A 14,259-nucleotide genomic window follows, 5' to 3' on the forward strand; every position below is an offset into this window, starting at 1 on the left:
GCAAGAGCCTCTGGGATGAGCTCCACAGCGGCGGGCTGTGTTCAGTCGGAACCAGCGGGTATTTGAATGCCCACGTGCTTCTCCCATTGGAGGAGTCAGCCGGACCGCCAAGAATCTCGGGCTTGGTTAAGGGCGGGCCCGCGTGCTCATTTTCTTACGGTTTTTTACTTGCAGTCACGTTGAAGCCAGGTAGCGTCTTTCTGTACTGGAGGAGAAGACTTTTTCCTTGTCCTCCTTCCCACCTACAAAAAGAAAGAGCGGTTATTTAGGGGGAAATTCCGCCTTAAGATACTTTAGTATGTATACTGCTGCCTTGTAGTCACGCAGAGCTGTTTCGAAGTTGCATGGAGGAAGGAGGTTTAAAAAAACAAAGCGCTGCGAGTTCTTTGCCTGAGTGATTATTAGGACTTCCGAATTTTCTTTTATAATTTTCTTTCTCTAGTTAATGTTACTCTCAGTAGCACCAAACATGGATGGTGTCTGAGAAAAATTCAAAAGGTAAAATCAGAGTTTATTTTGCTGCAATAAATGTCAAAACCAAACTCGTTTTCAGTTAGAAGCTCTGGCTTATTATTTTGGCTTGTAGATCCATAACGTACTTACTACGAAAAGGGAAAAAACTGGATTCTCACATTGTCCCTCTCCCATCCCCTTTTATTTTTCAGTCCAGAGCACAACCACCAGAAGAGAACAAAAGGAAGCCAGTTTTGGGGAAATTTGGCACTCTGTTCACAGCAGGAAGGAGAAGGAACACCAGAAACGGGTTCGAGAATCCCATCAGCCCAAATGCCAAATCAGTCTCTCCCAAAGAGGTGACCTCTTCCAAACTCCTGGAGAGAGAGACTGAGAAGAGCAGGCAGTCAAAGCAAACGGACGTGTGCGAGGAGGGCTCCCCCCTGAAGAAGCCCCAGGAACCAGAGTGTGAACGCCCCGAGGGCTGCGTCCAGCCAGCCCCCGACGCCGAGCGGTCACCTTGCCCGGGCAGCCGTGCAGTGGCAGCGGCTGTGCAGCAGGACCATAAAAGTGATTCACCGCAATTACAACCTCTGGACTCAGAGGAAGAGACTTTCCCAGATGCCACCACTGCTGCCAAGCAGTTGCATTCCTCCCTAGCGAACTCCTCCAGGCAAGAGAACGCTGAGTCGTTCCCCCACAGTCCGGGGGAGGACGCTTCACCTGGCTCTGGCGGGCAGGAGCCGGCCCAAGAAGCGAGGGACGTGCTGGGCTCGCCCACCGGGGAGGGGCCGGCTGACGGGGCCCCCAGCCTGTGTTCCCAGGGGTGCACTCCGGAGTCCCAAGACGCGCCGAGCCAGCCCCTCGAGGACGCATCGGCTCCGCCGGGCGACCCTCCTGCCGAGGGCGCGGAGAACCGGGCAGTCTCCGAGCCTCCGCGACACTCTCGACCCCGCGAGCGCGCCCACCCTGCCAAAGTGTTGACTTTAGACATCTACTTGAGTAAGACTGAGGTGGCGCAGGTGGAAGAGCCGGTCGTGATCACCCCCGGGGCAGAAGATTGCGACGACATGGAGAAGAGATCGAGCGGCCGCAGGTCGGGGAGGCGGAGGAGGTCGCAGAAATCCACTGACTCCCCGGGCGCTGACTCTCCGCTGCCTGAATGCGCGGCCCGGGACGACGCGGTCTTCGACGACGAGGTGGCGCCAAAGGCAGCCGCCGAGAACGGCTCTGCGGAAAAGAAAGTGAAATCTCCGCGGGCGGCCCCCGACGGGGGCGTAGCCTTTGCCGCCTGCCTAGAGTCCAAGCCCAGCCCCGGCCCCAAAGGGCAGCTCCGAGGGGAGTCGGAGAGGAGCAAACAGCCGCCTCCAGCCTCGTCCCCCACCAAGAGGAAAGGCAGGAGCCGCGTCCCCGAGGCCGTGCCCACATCGCCTGCCGGAGGCCCACGGGCTCCGGCCAAGGACTCCCCTCCCAAGAGGACGCCGGATCCTGGCCCCAGCCCAGCAGCCAAAGAGAGCGGGGAGGAGGCAGCCCGGGTCATCCCCCGCGAGCTTACGGTCAAGAGCAGCTCACTGCTGCCAGAGATCAAGCCTGAGCACAAGAGGGGGCCGCTCCCCAACCATTTCGATGGTCGGGGAGAGGGAAGTCGAAGCAAAGAGCTGGGCAGATCGGCCGGAGTTTCTGAAGCCGAAGGCTTGAAGCACAGGAATCCTTTCGGTGCCGGCAGGTCGACGGTGACCACTAAAGTGACCCTGTAAGTAACTGCGGAATTGGGCCGGCCGAGCCCTGGTGGTCGCAGACTTGCTGGGAGGTCGCTCTAAGGAGCTCAGGGTCTTTGCATTTGTGGTGGAATTGTCTGTGCACTTGAGTTTTGGCTTCAGAGTTGAAAATTAAGGTAAAGAAGGTCTAATTAACGTGTTAAAAGGAAGATGCATTTGGGATCCTAGTCCTATTCATATAAGACTTTTAAAAAAGTGAGGTATCTCTTGAAGTTCAGTGTTTAGCTAGTTGTATTCTTTATTTAAATTATACACCAGCATTCCTGGGTGGGACATTGTGAAAACGCAAATGCAGTGAAATTTGAAAACAGGGAGCAGACATTTGAAAACAGGGAACAGACATTAATAGGGATGTACATTATTATACCCAGTAGCCTTTCCTGGGTGGGACATTGTGAAACGCAAATGCAGTGAAATTTGAAAACAGGGAACAGACATTTGAAAACAGGGAACAGACGTTAATAGGGATGTACATTATTATACCCAGTAGCTTTGACAGACTTCACAGAACCTTTTAAGATCTTAGTGCATTATCGGCCTAAAACGTAAGGGGAAAAAAAATCTCTAATACAAGTATCTTGGTCGCTTCTTCCCCTTTATAAAGATAGGGATTTTGCTGATATTTTTGCCCCCAGATTAAATCTAATAGTAATTTTCAGTTATTAAAGTGTGTTCTTACTGGGAGACTATTTGATAAATGACACATTAGTGGGATCAAGCTCAATAGAAGACTGACTACTTGCCGTTTGTTGATTTTTCAAATATTGAGTGCCATGTCTGTGCATGGTATTGTGCTAGGAACCATGGGAAAAAAAAAACCACAACTGTGATTCAGTATATATTGCCTTTGAAAAGTTTATGGCACAGCCTGGCATCCAACATGCTGACAAATGAAATAGCTATATGAGGTGATAATCTGATTAAACTGCCAAATGGATGTTACCATTCCTAAAGCTGAGGGTGTGCAAAGGAGGGAGAAATCACTTAGTTTTTTGGAGGAAATGGGATTGTGCCTTGGTGGTATGATTTGTATAGGTAGGCAGGACAGGGAGAGCACTCTTTAAGAGGTTAAAGATCCTCCACCTCCCACATGCCCCCCCCCCCCCAATCTCCCAGTCAGCACATGTGTTTTTCCTGCAGTCACATATTTATTAAAAGACTTGAGGCTTTTCACAGTATTGTCATTCTTAAACTGAATGGATTCATTCTATTTGAATTCTTGGTGAAATAGGCTTTAGAGTAGGAGGTGTGCTTGGTAAACACTGGAGAGGAAAACTGCTTAATGAATAACTTGGCTGCTACCAACCTGGAGAGCTTTGATAGAGTCAGCTATTTATTCTGTAAGAGCAGCGTGGGAGAAACAACCAACACCGGAGTGAGTGATGCCCATTATTTGTGGAATGCAGGTGTGACTGAACTTTCAGACCTCCTAAGTGTGAGCCTTAGAGAATGTTACTACGTACCTGATTAAGGATGCTTCTCCTGTCTTCCAATCAGAATGTACCAGTGGAAAAGCCAGAAATGTTACACTGTTAAGGGATAAGGTAAACAAACCAGGCAGATCTTAAAATGAAAGGCTTTGCATGCTATTTCCTGTGATAGAACTAAACTAAATGGTTTTTTTCTAAGTACTGATTATTTTCTACCCAGTTTTCTTTGCCATATGGTCAGTTTAATTTTGTTTCACACGGGGTCTTAAACTTGGTGAATGGGCAGACTATTATTGGGTTGGAAAATTGATCATTCTTTTTAGTCCTTTGACCTATTTCTGTTTGACTGATGGATTTTTTTCAGACCCTTTAGTTTTTTCCTCTGATTATGTTTCAAGTAGGGACGTTACTCGGGTTGTTTCTAAAACCAATTAGAATCTGAGATTTTAGAGTTAAAGTCATTTTATAGGCCCTGAAAAATAACGGCTATGAAATAGCATGCTCCTTGATGCTGATAGAAAAGTTAGGTTTTCAATTCTCTATGAAGTTTTGAATGTTGAGATTCTTAAAGTGGTGTGTTTAGAATAAGGAGTATTTCCCTCTCATATTATAGCCATGGTTTCTTAGACTCCAGATTCTTTTCCCCACTGACATTATAATGAAGGCATTACAACATGAATTACAAGAGCCTTCCTTTTAATCAGTTTGAACCAGGTTAATTGTAGTGACTCTTGGTAGCAGAAATTAATAGCACAGAAAGTTCGGTTGTAAAATGTATTTTGATCTTGGTGTAAATCTTTAATATGCAGATGTGTGTGTGTCCAGTTCTTAACTGTAGCTTGTTGGCTAACCTGGAGCATTTTCCATTTACATCATAAAATATACTTTGATGTTTGACGGTTCCTAAAGCTGTTTAGTGAGAATGTTTAAAATGAATATTCCCTGCTCTGTGAACATCTCTCATTAACTGATAACATTTGTTAGTTCTATTTCTTTTTTGTCCTTTTTTTTTTTTTTTTTTTTTTAGGGCCACACCAGGAGCATGTGGAAGTTTCCAGGCATCTGAGCTACATCCTACGCCAGAATCTGGAAGTTTCCAGAATCTGAGCTGTGTCTGCAACCTACACCACAGCTCAAGGCAACGCTGGATCCCTGACACAACTGAATGAGGTCAGGGATCGAACCCGAATCCTCATGGATACTAGTCGGATTCATTTCTGCTGTGCCACAACGGGAACTCCTAAATTCGATATTTCTAATCATCTCATTGGTTATAGAATTTAACCTTTAAGGAAGTGCTTATAAGTTAATTTTGCTTTTAAATTTAAGATGGTGCCCACCATGAGGGAGTCTAGATATCATGAGATGTTAGGGAAAGCAAGCCTGGGAAAAATTCATGAGAATATGTCAAATTTAGTATTTAAAATAAAACTTTAAAAGATGGGAGTTCTCTTGTGGTGCATGGGGTTAAGGATTTAGCCTTGTCACTGCAGTGGCTTGGGTCCCTGCTGTGGCGCAGGTTCAATCCCTGCTGGGGAATTTCCATATACCATGGGCAGGGCCAAAAAAGAAAATGTAAAAAATGAAAATCCAATTCCTAATGCTGTGTTTGGGAAGGACTTCTCAAGTCTTCTCATTTTATCCAGAAGGATAAGATGTCTTCATCCAAAGCCTGTTCCTTCCAAAGGCTCCTGGGGCCCAGCCTTCTTGAAGGCCAGTGAGTCCATGCAGGAGACAGCATGAGATTTTAATGCTTTTAATGATTCTCCACTTTGAGGTGGTCTCTAAAGCATGATTATCTTATAGATCTCATGATAATTTATTGACTCCTTGGATCATAAAGGAGGAGAAACTGGAGGAGGTCATGGAGGTGGGTCTAGTCTGATCTGATCTGGGGAAGCCACATTGTAGAGTGCTGGTACCTGAAACCAGAACACCTGCTATCTGTCACTTAACTAGCTGTGTGACTTCAGGGAATTACTTACCTTATCTAGACCTCAATTTCCTCACTTTAAAAGAGAATGTATAAAACTGTGTATCAGGCAAGCCATAGAAAGTGCTTGGCAATCCGTGAGAGTTAGTGGGTATTACCTCTTGTATTTTATAAACCACTAAACCAATGATTTGGATATTTTCATTTTTAGCTTTGCAGTCTCTTCTTCTCAGAGAGCATTTTTATATAAAAATAATGCATAAAACATAAGTAGGAGTGATTCTGGTTGAAAGGAGGTTGGCTGACCAAAGCCCTGTTCCTCCCAGCTGCTTCTATTCCTCAACTACAGCCGTTGGAGAGAACAAAGATGTGTGTGTGTGGTGTGTGTGTGTGTGAACCAGCTCTGTTCTAAACTATCTAGTTTTTTGTCTGTTTTTATAGGTAGAGAAGGTAGGGTCCAGAGAGTTAAAGTAACTTGACCAAGTTCACACAGATAACTTAGTGTAAGAGGCAGGAAAGACCAGAGCCAGAGGACTGCCCTCCCCCCCACCAAAGAAAACAATGGGTACATTAAAAGACTTATAATTTCCATTAGGAGGTAATTATACACAAGAAAGATGAAAAAGATGGGAGACTCTCTTTGCCCAAAAAGTGGTGGCAAAACCAACAATTGAGTAATTGATAAGTAAAATTCTAGTACATCTATATGATAGACTTTTATGCTACATTAAAGACTTTTCAAATAAATTTTTAGTAACTTGGAAAATGGTAGTATGTTAAACACATCGTTAAGTAACCTTTCTTTTCTTAAGACAAGATACCAAAGTATGAGCAGAATAATCTCAATTCTATTGAAAATATTTCACTATGCATACAAAGCGATGGGAAGCATACTAAAATGTTGACAGGGATATACTTTGGTAGGATTATGAGTGATTTTTCATTTTTATATTTTCCAAATAGTCTATATTGAACACACATTATCAGATAAAAATTTTATGGGGGGAAGGATGAAGGGAATAAAACACCCAAAGAGTTGAATAATATTTTTTATAATCTAGCTTTTTGATATAATGTGAAAGTTATGATGAAATAAAAAATACACAGTTGATCTTTGAGGAAGTCATTTATGTATTTAAAGTTTGGGAGCACATTAAGTATTTAAAATTGTTCTAATGTTCTTCAGGCCCCAAGTTGTCTTCTGACTCTAGTTAAGTGCTCAGTAAACGTGTTAACCTCTCCCCTCTAGACTTTCTTAGCTATATCGTATTCTCATCCCTCCTGCAAAACATCCACGGAAAATAATTGGTAGTATGTTTAGAATTGTTAAAAAAAAATACATTTTTTCTTTTTTTGTCTAGGGCGGCACCCACGGCATATGGAAGTTCCCAGGCTAGGGGGTAGAATCAGAGCTTCAGCTGCAGGCCTACACCACAGCCACAGCAACATGGGATCCTCAACCCACTGAGCAAGGCCAGGGATCAAACCTGTGTGTCCTTATGGGTACTAGTCAGGTTCATTATCACTGAGCCACAACAGGAACTCCTAAAAATAATTTTTAAAATGTTACCTATCAGAAAGACATTGGCTTTTCACAGTTTTGTAATAAATTGGTATGTTCACTTTGAAGCCTAGGTCAGTAATTTCATCTTACTGCTTTATTCTTACAGCCCTGCCAAGCCTAAACATGTGGAACTAAACTTTAAAACCCCAAAGAATCTTGACAGTTTGGGAAATGAGCATAATCCATTTAGCCAGCCAGTTCACAAGGGAAACACTGCCACCAAAATCTCCTTATTTGAAAACAAGCGCGCAAACAGTAGCCCAAAGCACACTGACCTTCGAGGCCCAAGGAACCTTCCTGCCTCCTCTAATAAAACGTTTGTTGGGAGGGCGAAGCTGAATTTAGCCAAAAAAGCCAAGGAGATGGAGCAACCTGAAAAGAAAGTGATGCCAAATAGTAACCAGAACGGTGTGCTGGGAAAGGAAACCTCTGCAGAAACCAAAGTTACTCTCCCTGAAGAGGAGACTCTGGGTTCTCAGCTTAAGGCAGATGTGCAGACAGATGCCAGCTGCCCTTCTGAACCTGTGGTTACTGTTCTGATTCCCATCAAGGACAACGAGCTCTTAGAGGAAAACTCAGAGGCTGCCAATAGCGAAAGACTTGAACTTGAAAATATGACTGATGCCGCACAAGACATCCCCGCCGTTCTTGATACCAAAGATTCACCTCCGGCACCCATACCAAAGCCACAGGATGGGTTTTCTGACTCACAGCCCCCAGCTGAGTCACCTAATAGGCTTTCTCCTTCTCTGGCTGCCTGCATTCCTGTGGATGATCCTAAAGGCACATGCACTCAAGCTCCCGTAAGCAGTTTTCCGTGCACTGATCTAAAAGTGTCAGAAAATCAAAGTGGATGTCCTCTGGCTGTGTCTCATCAGGACAGTGAGAAAATGCCTCCCTCCAAACTTGCAGGAGAAGGAGAGGGAGAAACAAGCGCTGCTTTGTCCCCAGAGCACAGCCCAGAAGTTGTGGGAAGTGAGTGTCCATCCAAGGTCCTGGTCCAGGTCAGGTCCTTCATGCTCCCCGTGGAGAGCACTGAGGATGTCCGCTCCCAGATCATCCCAGATAGCTCTGAAGTGAGAGAAGCACAGTTGCCAAGCTGTCACAATAATGAACTTGAAGTGGTTTCCGTTGCAAGTTGTGCTCCCCAGAAAGAGGAAGTACAGGGCAAGAAGAGCACATCACCCAAACACATCGATGCCAAAGAGGAACACGTAGCAGAATCTGGCCCACAAGTCATGCTGCCCGAATCAGAAAAACCTCTGCCCAGCCAGGCTCAAAGTCAGGGCAATGGAAAACCCCTGGAGGCTGAATCCAGCCCCACCCACTGCCCTGGCGACCGAAATCATTTAGAAACCCCCCAAAGACCTGATCAAAGTATCGTGAATGGCCAGGACAGTCCTGCCAGTCTTTTGAACATTTCTGCTGGGAGCGATGATAGTGTATTTGATTCTTCTTCTGATATGGAAAAATTCACTGAGATTATTAAAAAAATGGACAGCACTGTTTGTGTGCCCCAGAAGAAAAAGAAGCCTAGGATGCCAAACTCCCCTGCCCCTCACTTCGCCATGCCTCCTATTCACGAGGACAATTTAGAAAAAGTGTTTGATCCCAACGTGTTTACCTTTGGTTTGGGGAAGAGAAAAGAAGGACAGCCCGAAATGTCACCGGCTTTACAATTGATGCAGAATTTTGACACAAAATCCAAACTGAGGCCCAAACGTACGTCCGCCGAACAGAGTATCCTCTTCAAGTCCCTGCAAACTCACACTAATGGGAAAGATGAGCTTCTGGTGGCCCCAGAAGCAAATGACAAAGAGAACAGGGATGTCAGCAACAGTGGAATCAAGAGATCGAGGCTGGAGAAAAGTGCCCTTTTCTCAAGCATGTTATCTTCTTTACCACAAGACAAAATCTTTTCTCCCTCTGTGACATCAGTCAGTACCATGACTACATCTTTCAGCACGTCTCACAGCACTTCTCTTGCTCAGCCTTCCGTGTTAGAGCCAGTGGTTGAGGGTGCCCCACCCTGTGGTTCAGAGAAAGAACAGCCAAGTCTTGCACCCAGCAGCGTCAAGGTCTTCAATTTCAACTCATCAAATACGTCTCATTCGGGATTGAAAAGTCTGAGCTCCATGGAAAAGCACGTGCAGAAAGAGGAAACCAAAAAAGATCTGGATTCGAGAAGCCACCTACCCTTGCCAGAAACTAAATGTTCTGAATTGTCAAAACTGAAGAACAGCGATGATACGGAAAAGTCAAATCATACTGAAAACATTCTTAAATCGAACTTGCCAAGCTATGGAAACAGTGACACAGACTTCGCGGGTCTTTTCAAATCCAGCCGGTTTGACCCAAGCATTTCTTTTTCTGGACTGTCCTTATCAGATACAACAGTAAGTAGCAACACAGTCTCGCATATTTGGGGTATTTTATTGTCAGAGGAGAAGGGGACAGAGGAGGAGTAATTCGTGTTATTTGTTTAAGAATGGTTGTGCTCACCTATGACAGTTTTTTATGCATTCATAACATTTGAAAACCTACTATGTACAAGGGACTGTCAGGGTCCAAGAAAAAAAGGTACTAAGATTCTGTTCTTAAGGCATGTGTAGTCTAGCAGGAAAAATAAGCTACAAATATTTTAAGAGGCTTGTGAATTTAAATGCATTATGAAAAGTGTAGGTAAGTTACATGAGAGCTCAGAGACAGACAAGATGTTTTTTCTCCCTAATTCTGTGTGAAAATGCTCAATGCTATATCTAGAATTTTGAAGTTTTGAGGAGCAGCTTCTTTTTATCGAGAAAAGCGCCTGCCAAAGAATCTTATTCCTGACCCTTTCTCTTATACTTTGAGTTATTTCCTCTTACTTCTCATAAGTAGCAGTAACTGTTTGTTCCACCTGGTTGAGAAAGTATTTTCTCTTTGGAATTAGTCTTCATTTGGGAATTTTTTTTTTTTTCCTGCAAAGCTGTTGGCGAGTGAAGAATTTGGTTTACACTGGCATGTTCCTGTAATATGTAGAGACAATGGAAAAATATGATTTTGAGAAATAATTAGGATTTCTCCATCTTTGATCTGACTGCTGTAAACTGTTTTGTTAACTCAGTTTTTGATGTGAATTTGTGCATGGCTCTTACCAAGCTTGATACTCAAGTTGAGAGAGGGCAGTGAAAGAGGGAGGCAGGTTATAATAAAGTTTAGAGCTCAGGTCTGCTACACACAGGAGCAGGAGTGGGCCTCTGTATTCCTGTTCTCCATCCTGAGACCCAGGCCACCTGGTGAGTGTAGATCAGCATCTGACACAGTTTATCCAGGAAGAAAATATCTTGCCTCTTCCTCATTTGTATAGATCTCCGCTCCATGTTTCAGTTTGTTGTGTTGGCTTTTGCTGCAAGTCTGCCATGGAAAATAATTTTGGAAGTTCTTTCAAAATGTATGGCTTTGGAAGTTTCTTTCAAAATGTATAGTTGGACTTCCAGGAGTTCCCATTGTGGCTCAGCCATAACGAACCTGACTAATAGTCATGAGGATGTGGGTTTGACCCCTGACCCAGCTCACTGCCATGAGCTGCAGCGTAGGTCGCAGATGAAGCTCAGATCTGGAGTTTGGCTGTGGTGTAGGGCAGCAGCTGCAGCTCTGATTTGACCCCTAGCCTGGGAATGTCCATATGCGGAAGGGCGCGGCCCTAAAAAGACAAAAAGGTACAGTTGAACTTCCAGCAGAGGCTCACATCCCTCTTTTCAAAAGTTTTCAAATTTGTTACTTGTAGGATGCCGTGTGTGTGTGTACACACATAAACATACACATCACATACTCTGCTATAGATACGTATAATGCTATGCTATAGATGTATATAATACTCCACTATGGATATATATAAATATATAAATAATACTCAGCTATGGATATGTAAAATAAAAATGATTGAGGACCCGAAAAAGCATTCATATGGGTTATGCCTGTTGGAATCCCTCTTATTGGACATTAACACAGAGGAAAATTTAGAACAGAACATACAAATGCACATTCCTGTAGCTGTCAGAGCAATGATGTCATCACATGTCATGGAACCTCTAGAAAATTCCACTCTACACCTTTGAAATGAAAAAGGCAAACACTCCCTTCTTCTTATGAAAAGAGTTTTGACCTCATGGACTCCATGAAGGGGTATTGAAGGCCCTCAAGGGACCCCCGGATTGCACTTTGAGAACCACTGTTCTAAAGGGAACATTTGGTCTGCAGTGCTCAGAAGTCATAAGTTTAAGTATTTCTTTCAAGCACAGAATTGCCCCTGGGCCACGCCCCATTCATCATGGCCTTATTCTTGCTTTTTAATCATGCTTAGATCACTCCTCTTACTTGACAACATTCTGATGAATCTGACAACAGAATATACAGTTTCTTTATGGGATCCCTTGAAAAGCCCAGTCAGATGGTGTAGAAAGGAGAAAGCACTTTATACTTTCTCTAGGCCTCTTTATGATGAAAAAAATTTGTTTTTGGTTAGGTCTTGGGCTTTGTTGACTTACTATCTTTTAATGTTTTACCTGGATTTTATTTAAATTTCAGGCTTTTCCTTTGGCTTACCTTCTCAAAATGTGTATGTGTGAATAAGAACATGCCATTTTAGTGTGTGATAATGCTCTGCTGAGGCCTACCTGTGGTCTTTCAGGCATAGTCCACTCTTGCGTGATGTGAGTGTGATGCGAGTGCGGTCAGATCAAAGGTAGCCTTAGACTAGGCATCCTGATGAGCAATAAAATGCTCTGTGTTTTATATCTTTACATATGTAACCACTATGCTTATTATCTTGGGCATTTCTAGTTTTACTGGTCTTTTAGATGGTCTGGAAAAGGATTGGTTTTGGAGCCATATAAAAAAAATGTATTTTGTCCATCAAAAAGGTGGGATTGGAGTTCCCGTCGTGGCTCAGTGGTTAACGAATCCAACTAGGAACCATGAGGTTGCTGGTTCGATCCCTGGCCTTGCTCAGTGGGTTAAGGATCCTGCGTTGCTGTGGCTGTGGTGTAGGCCGGCGGCTACAGCTCCAATTTGACCCCTAGCCTGGGAACCTCCATATTCCGCGGGAGCAGCCCAAGAAATGGTAAAAAGACAAAAAAAAAAAAAAAAAAGGTGGGATTAAGTATACCATGTGCAGTATTAAACACTTTATTTAGACTAAGTGACCACAGATGTTACTAAAAAAAAAAAAGGTGGGAGGAGTTCCCATCATAGTGCAGCAGAAAGGAATCCGGCTAGGTACCATGAGGTTGCGGGTTCAATCCCTGGGGGGTTGCTCAGTGAGTTGGGGATTCGGCATTGCCATGAGCTGTGGTGTAGGTGACAGATGCAGCTGGGATCCTGTGTTGCTCTGGCTGTGGTATAGGCCAGCAGTTGTAGCTCTGATTCAACCCCTAGCCTGGGAATCTCCATATGCTGTGGGTGCGGCCCTTAAAAGCAAAAAAAAAAAAAAAAAAAAAAAGGAATAGATTTAGATAAGGTATATATATATGAACACACAAAATTGATTCAGCTTATTCTAAAATTTCTCTTTATTCATTTGAGAGTCTGCTGAGATTGAATTATAATCTCTTAGCTGAGTTCTTTTTCTATGAACTGATATAAAATGTAGGTCTGACTCATGGGCCCTGAACTTTGCAGATGGGTAGAAATATCCTAGGCATTTAAATGAGGAGAAACTGAAATGGCAAATGGAGTTAGAGGAGAGGAAGAGTTTTAATCGGACGCTGGCATAGATCAAGATGGCCCTGTTTCAGAATGGACAAATGGGAGGCCAGTTCCTGTTTCCTTGCTTAAAGGATGGTGGGAGGAGAAAAGAGAACTTTACACAAAGTTTAATTATTTGTTGCGCTTTTGTTTCATCTGATGACAGGCTCTTAGAGGGAATATCCAAAACAAAATCAATCCCCGACCCGGAAAGGTAAGAGTATTTTCTCCTCCTAGTCCAGATTTCATTTTGATCTGAGAACGTGCACAAGCACATGCTGCCCCTCTCACTTTCTTCAGGTGGTGATATACAGTGAGCCGGACATCTCAGAGGCATGTATCGAAGTGTTCGGTGACATTGAGGATTGCAGCACCTGGAGCCTCTCCCCTGTGATACTCGTAAAAGTCGTCAGAGGATGGTAAGAAGTAGCTCTTTGCGTTCCTGGCTTGGAGGGTGTGTGTTTTATGTTTTTAATTACCTTTTCAGTGCTCAGGACTTATTTTAAGTTGTGCCTTTAGCGATATAAAGGGCAGAAAATACTTGTTAGTGAATACTGAAAGTAATTCATATCTAAGAAATAGGGTTTTTAATGAGATTTCTGAGGATAGGAGTGATGCATGTTGATGCTAGAAAAATCAGAAAAGTGCAGCTGTTTGTTTCTTTTGCTCATTCTTCCCCCCAGTTACATTGGTTTAGACTGTTGGGCCTCAGAGTCTGTAATATACTTTTGGTTTTTGAATTTTCAGTGAGGCTGATGCGAATTGCACTGCTCATGTTGATAGAATTTTTTTAATTCTATAAGAAAAAAAAAATCTTTGCTAATTTTTAATGATAGTTTGGTGAAGGACTAACCTAAAATTTATTTTCTAACTTTTCAACACCAAATAGATTTTGTTAAGAAACTGGTGAAAAAATTATGTTACCGGCTTAATTGCTTCAAGGAAATACACAGAAAGTTGAATAAAGAAAAGCAGCTTAGAAAAAAAAAATCACTTACCTGGCGTAAATACTTATCTTTAGTACTTATTTATAAACTCATTTAAAAGAGGGTGGGGCTCTAGACATTTATGGTTTAAAAATTACTAAGCTTTTCTTTTGGTCTCCATTTGATTAAATATGCAGCTTCTTTCCTATTAGGTTTTAGATATCTTAATATATTTTTCTGTGCATTCAACATCTTTGTTAGAAAATACAATTTGCTTTTGTTCTTAAATTTGAAAACTGAAAAATAATATTTTGTTTTTAATGGAATAGTGATTTTTCACCTTTTGTTGCCTTCTCTCTTTTCGTGAAAGCATGAGCACTTAAGACCAGCCCTGTCATATGTTGACATGTGGTTTTTCTTAAGTGTTTGGATGTTGTTGGGAAGAATA

The 14,259-nt window shown here is 43.1% G+C and overlaps 1 protein-coding gene across 1 annotated transcript in view; it reads left to right on the forward strand.

The window, feature by feature from the left end:
- The first annotated feature begins 1,385 nt into the window (after nt 1-1,385).
- Nucleotides 1,386-14,259, forward strand: part of LOC125116513 (beta/gamma crystallin domain-containing protein 1-like) — a 63,372-nt gene continuing 50,498 nt past the window's right edge. The window contains exons 1-4 of the mRNA XM_047761794.1: nt 1,386-2,206; nt 7,265-9,554; nt 13,052-13,099; nt 13,186-13,304. Of these exons, the coding sequence (XP_047617750.1) occupies nt 1,524-2,206; nt 7,265-9,554; nt 13,052-13,099; nt 13,186-13,304 (3,140 nt within the window). The 5' untranslated portion in view covers nt 1,386-1,523. The remainder of the gene's footprint in view (nt 2,207-7,264; nt 9,555-13,051; nt 13,100-13,185; nt 13,305-14,259) is intronic.

Source organism: Phacochoerus africanus, chromosome 2 (assembly GCF_016906955.1).
Source record: "Phacochoerus africanus isolate WHEZ1 chromosome 2, ROS_Pafr_v1, whole genome shotgun sequence".
NCBI classification, from domain to species: domain Eukaryota; kingdom Metazoa; phylum Chordata; class Mammalia; order Artiodactyla; family Suidae; genus Phacochoerus; species Phacochoerus africanus.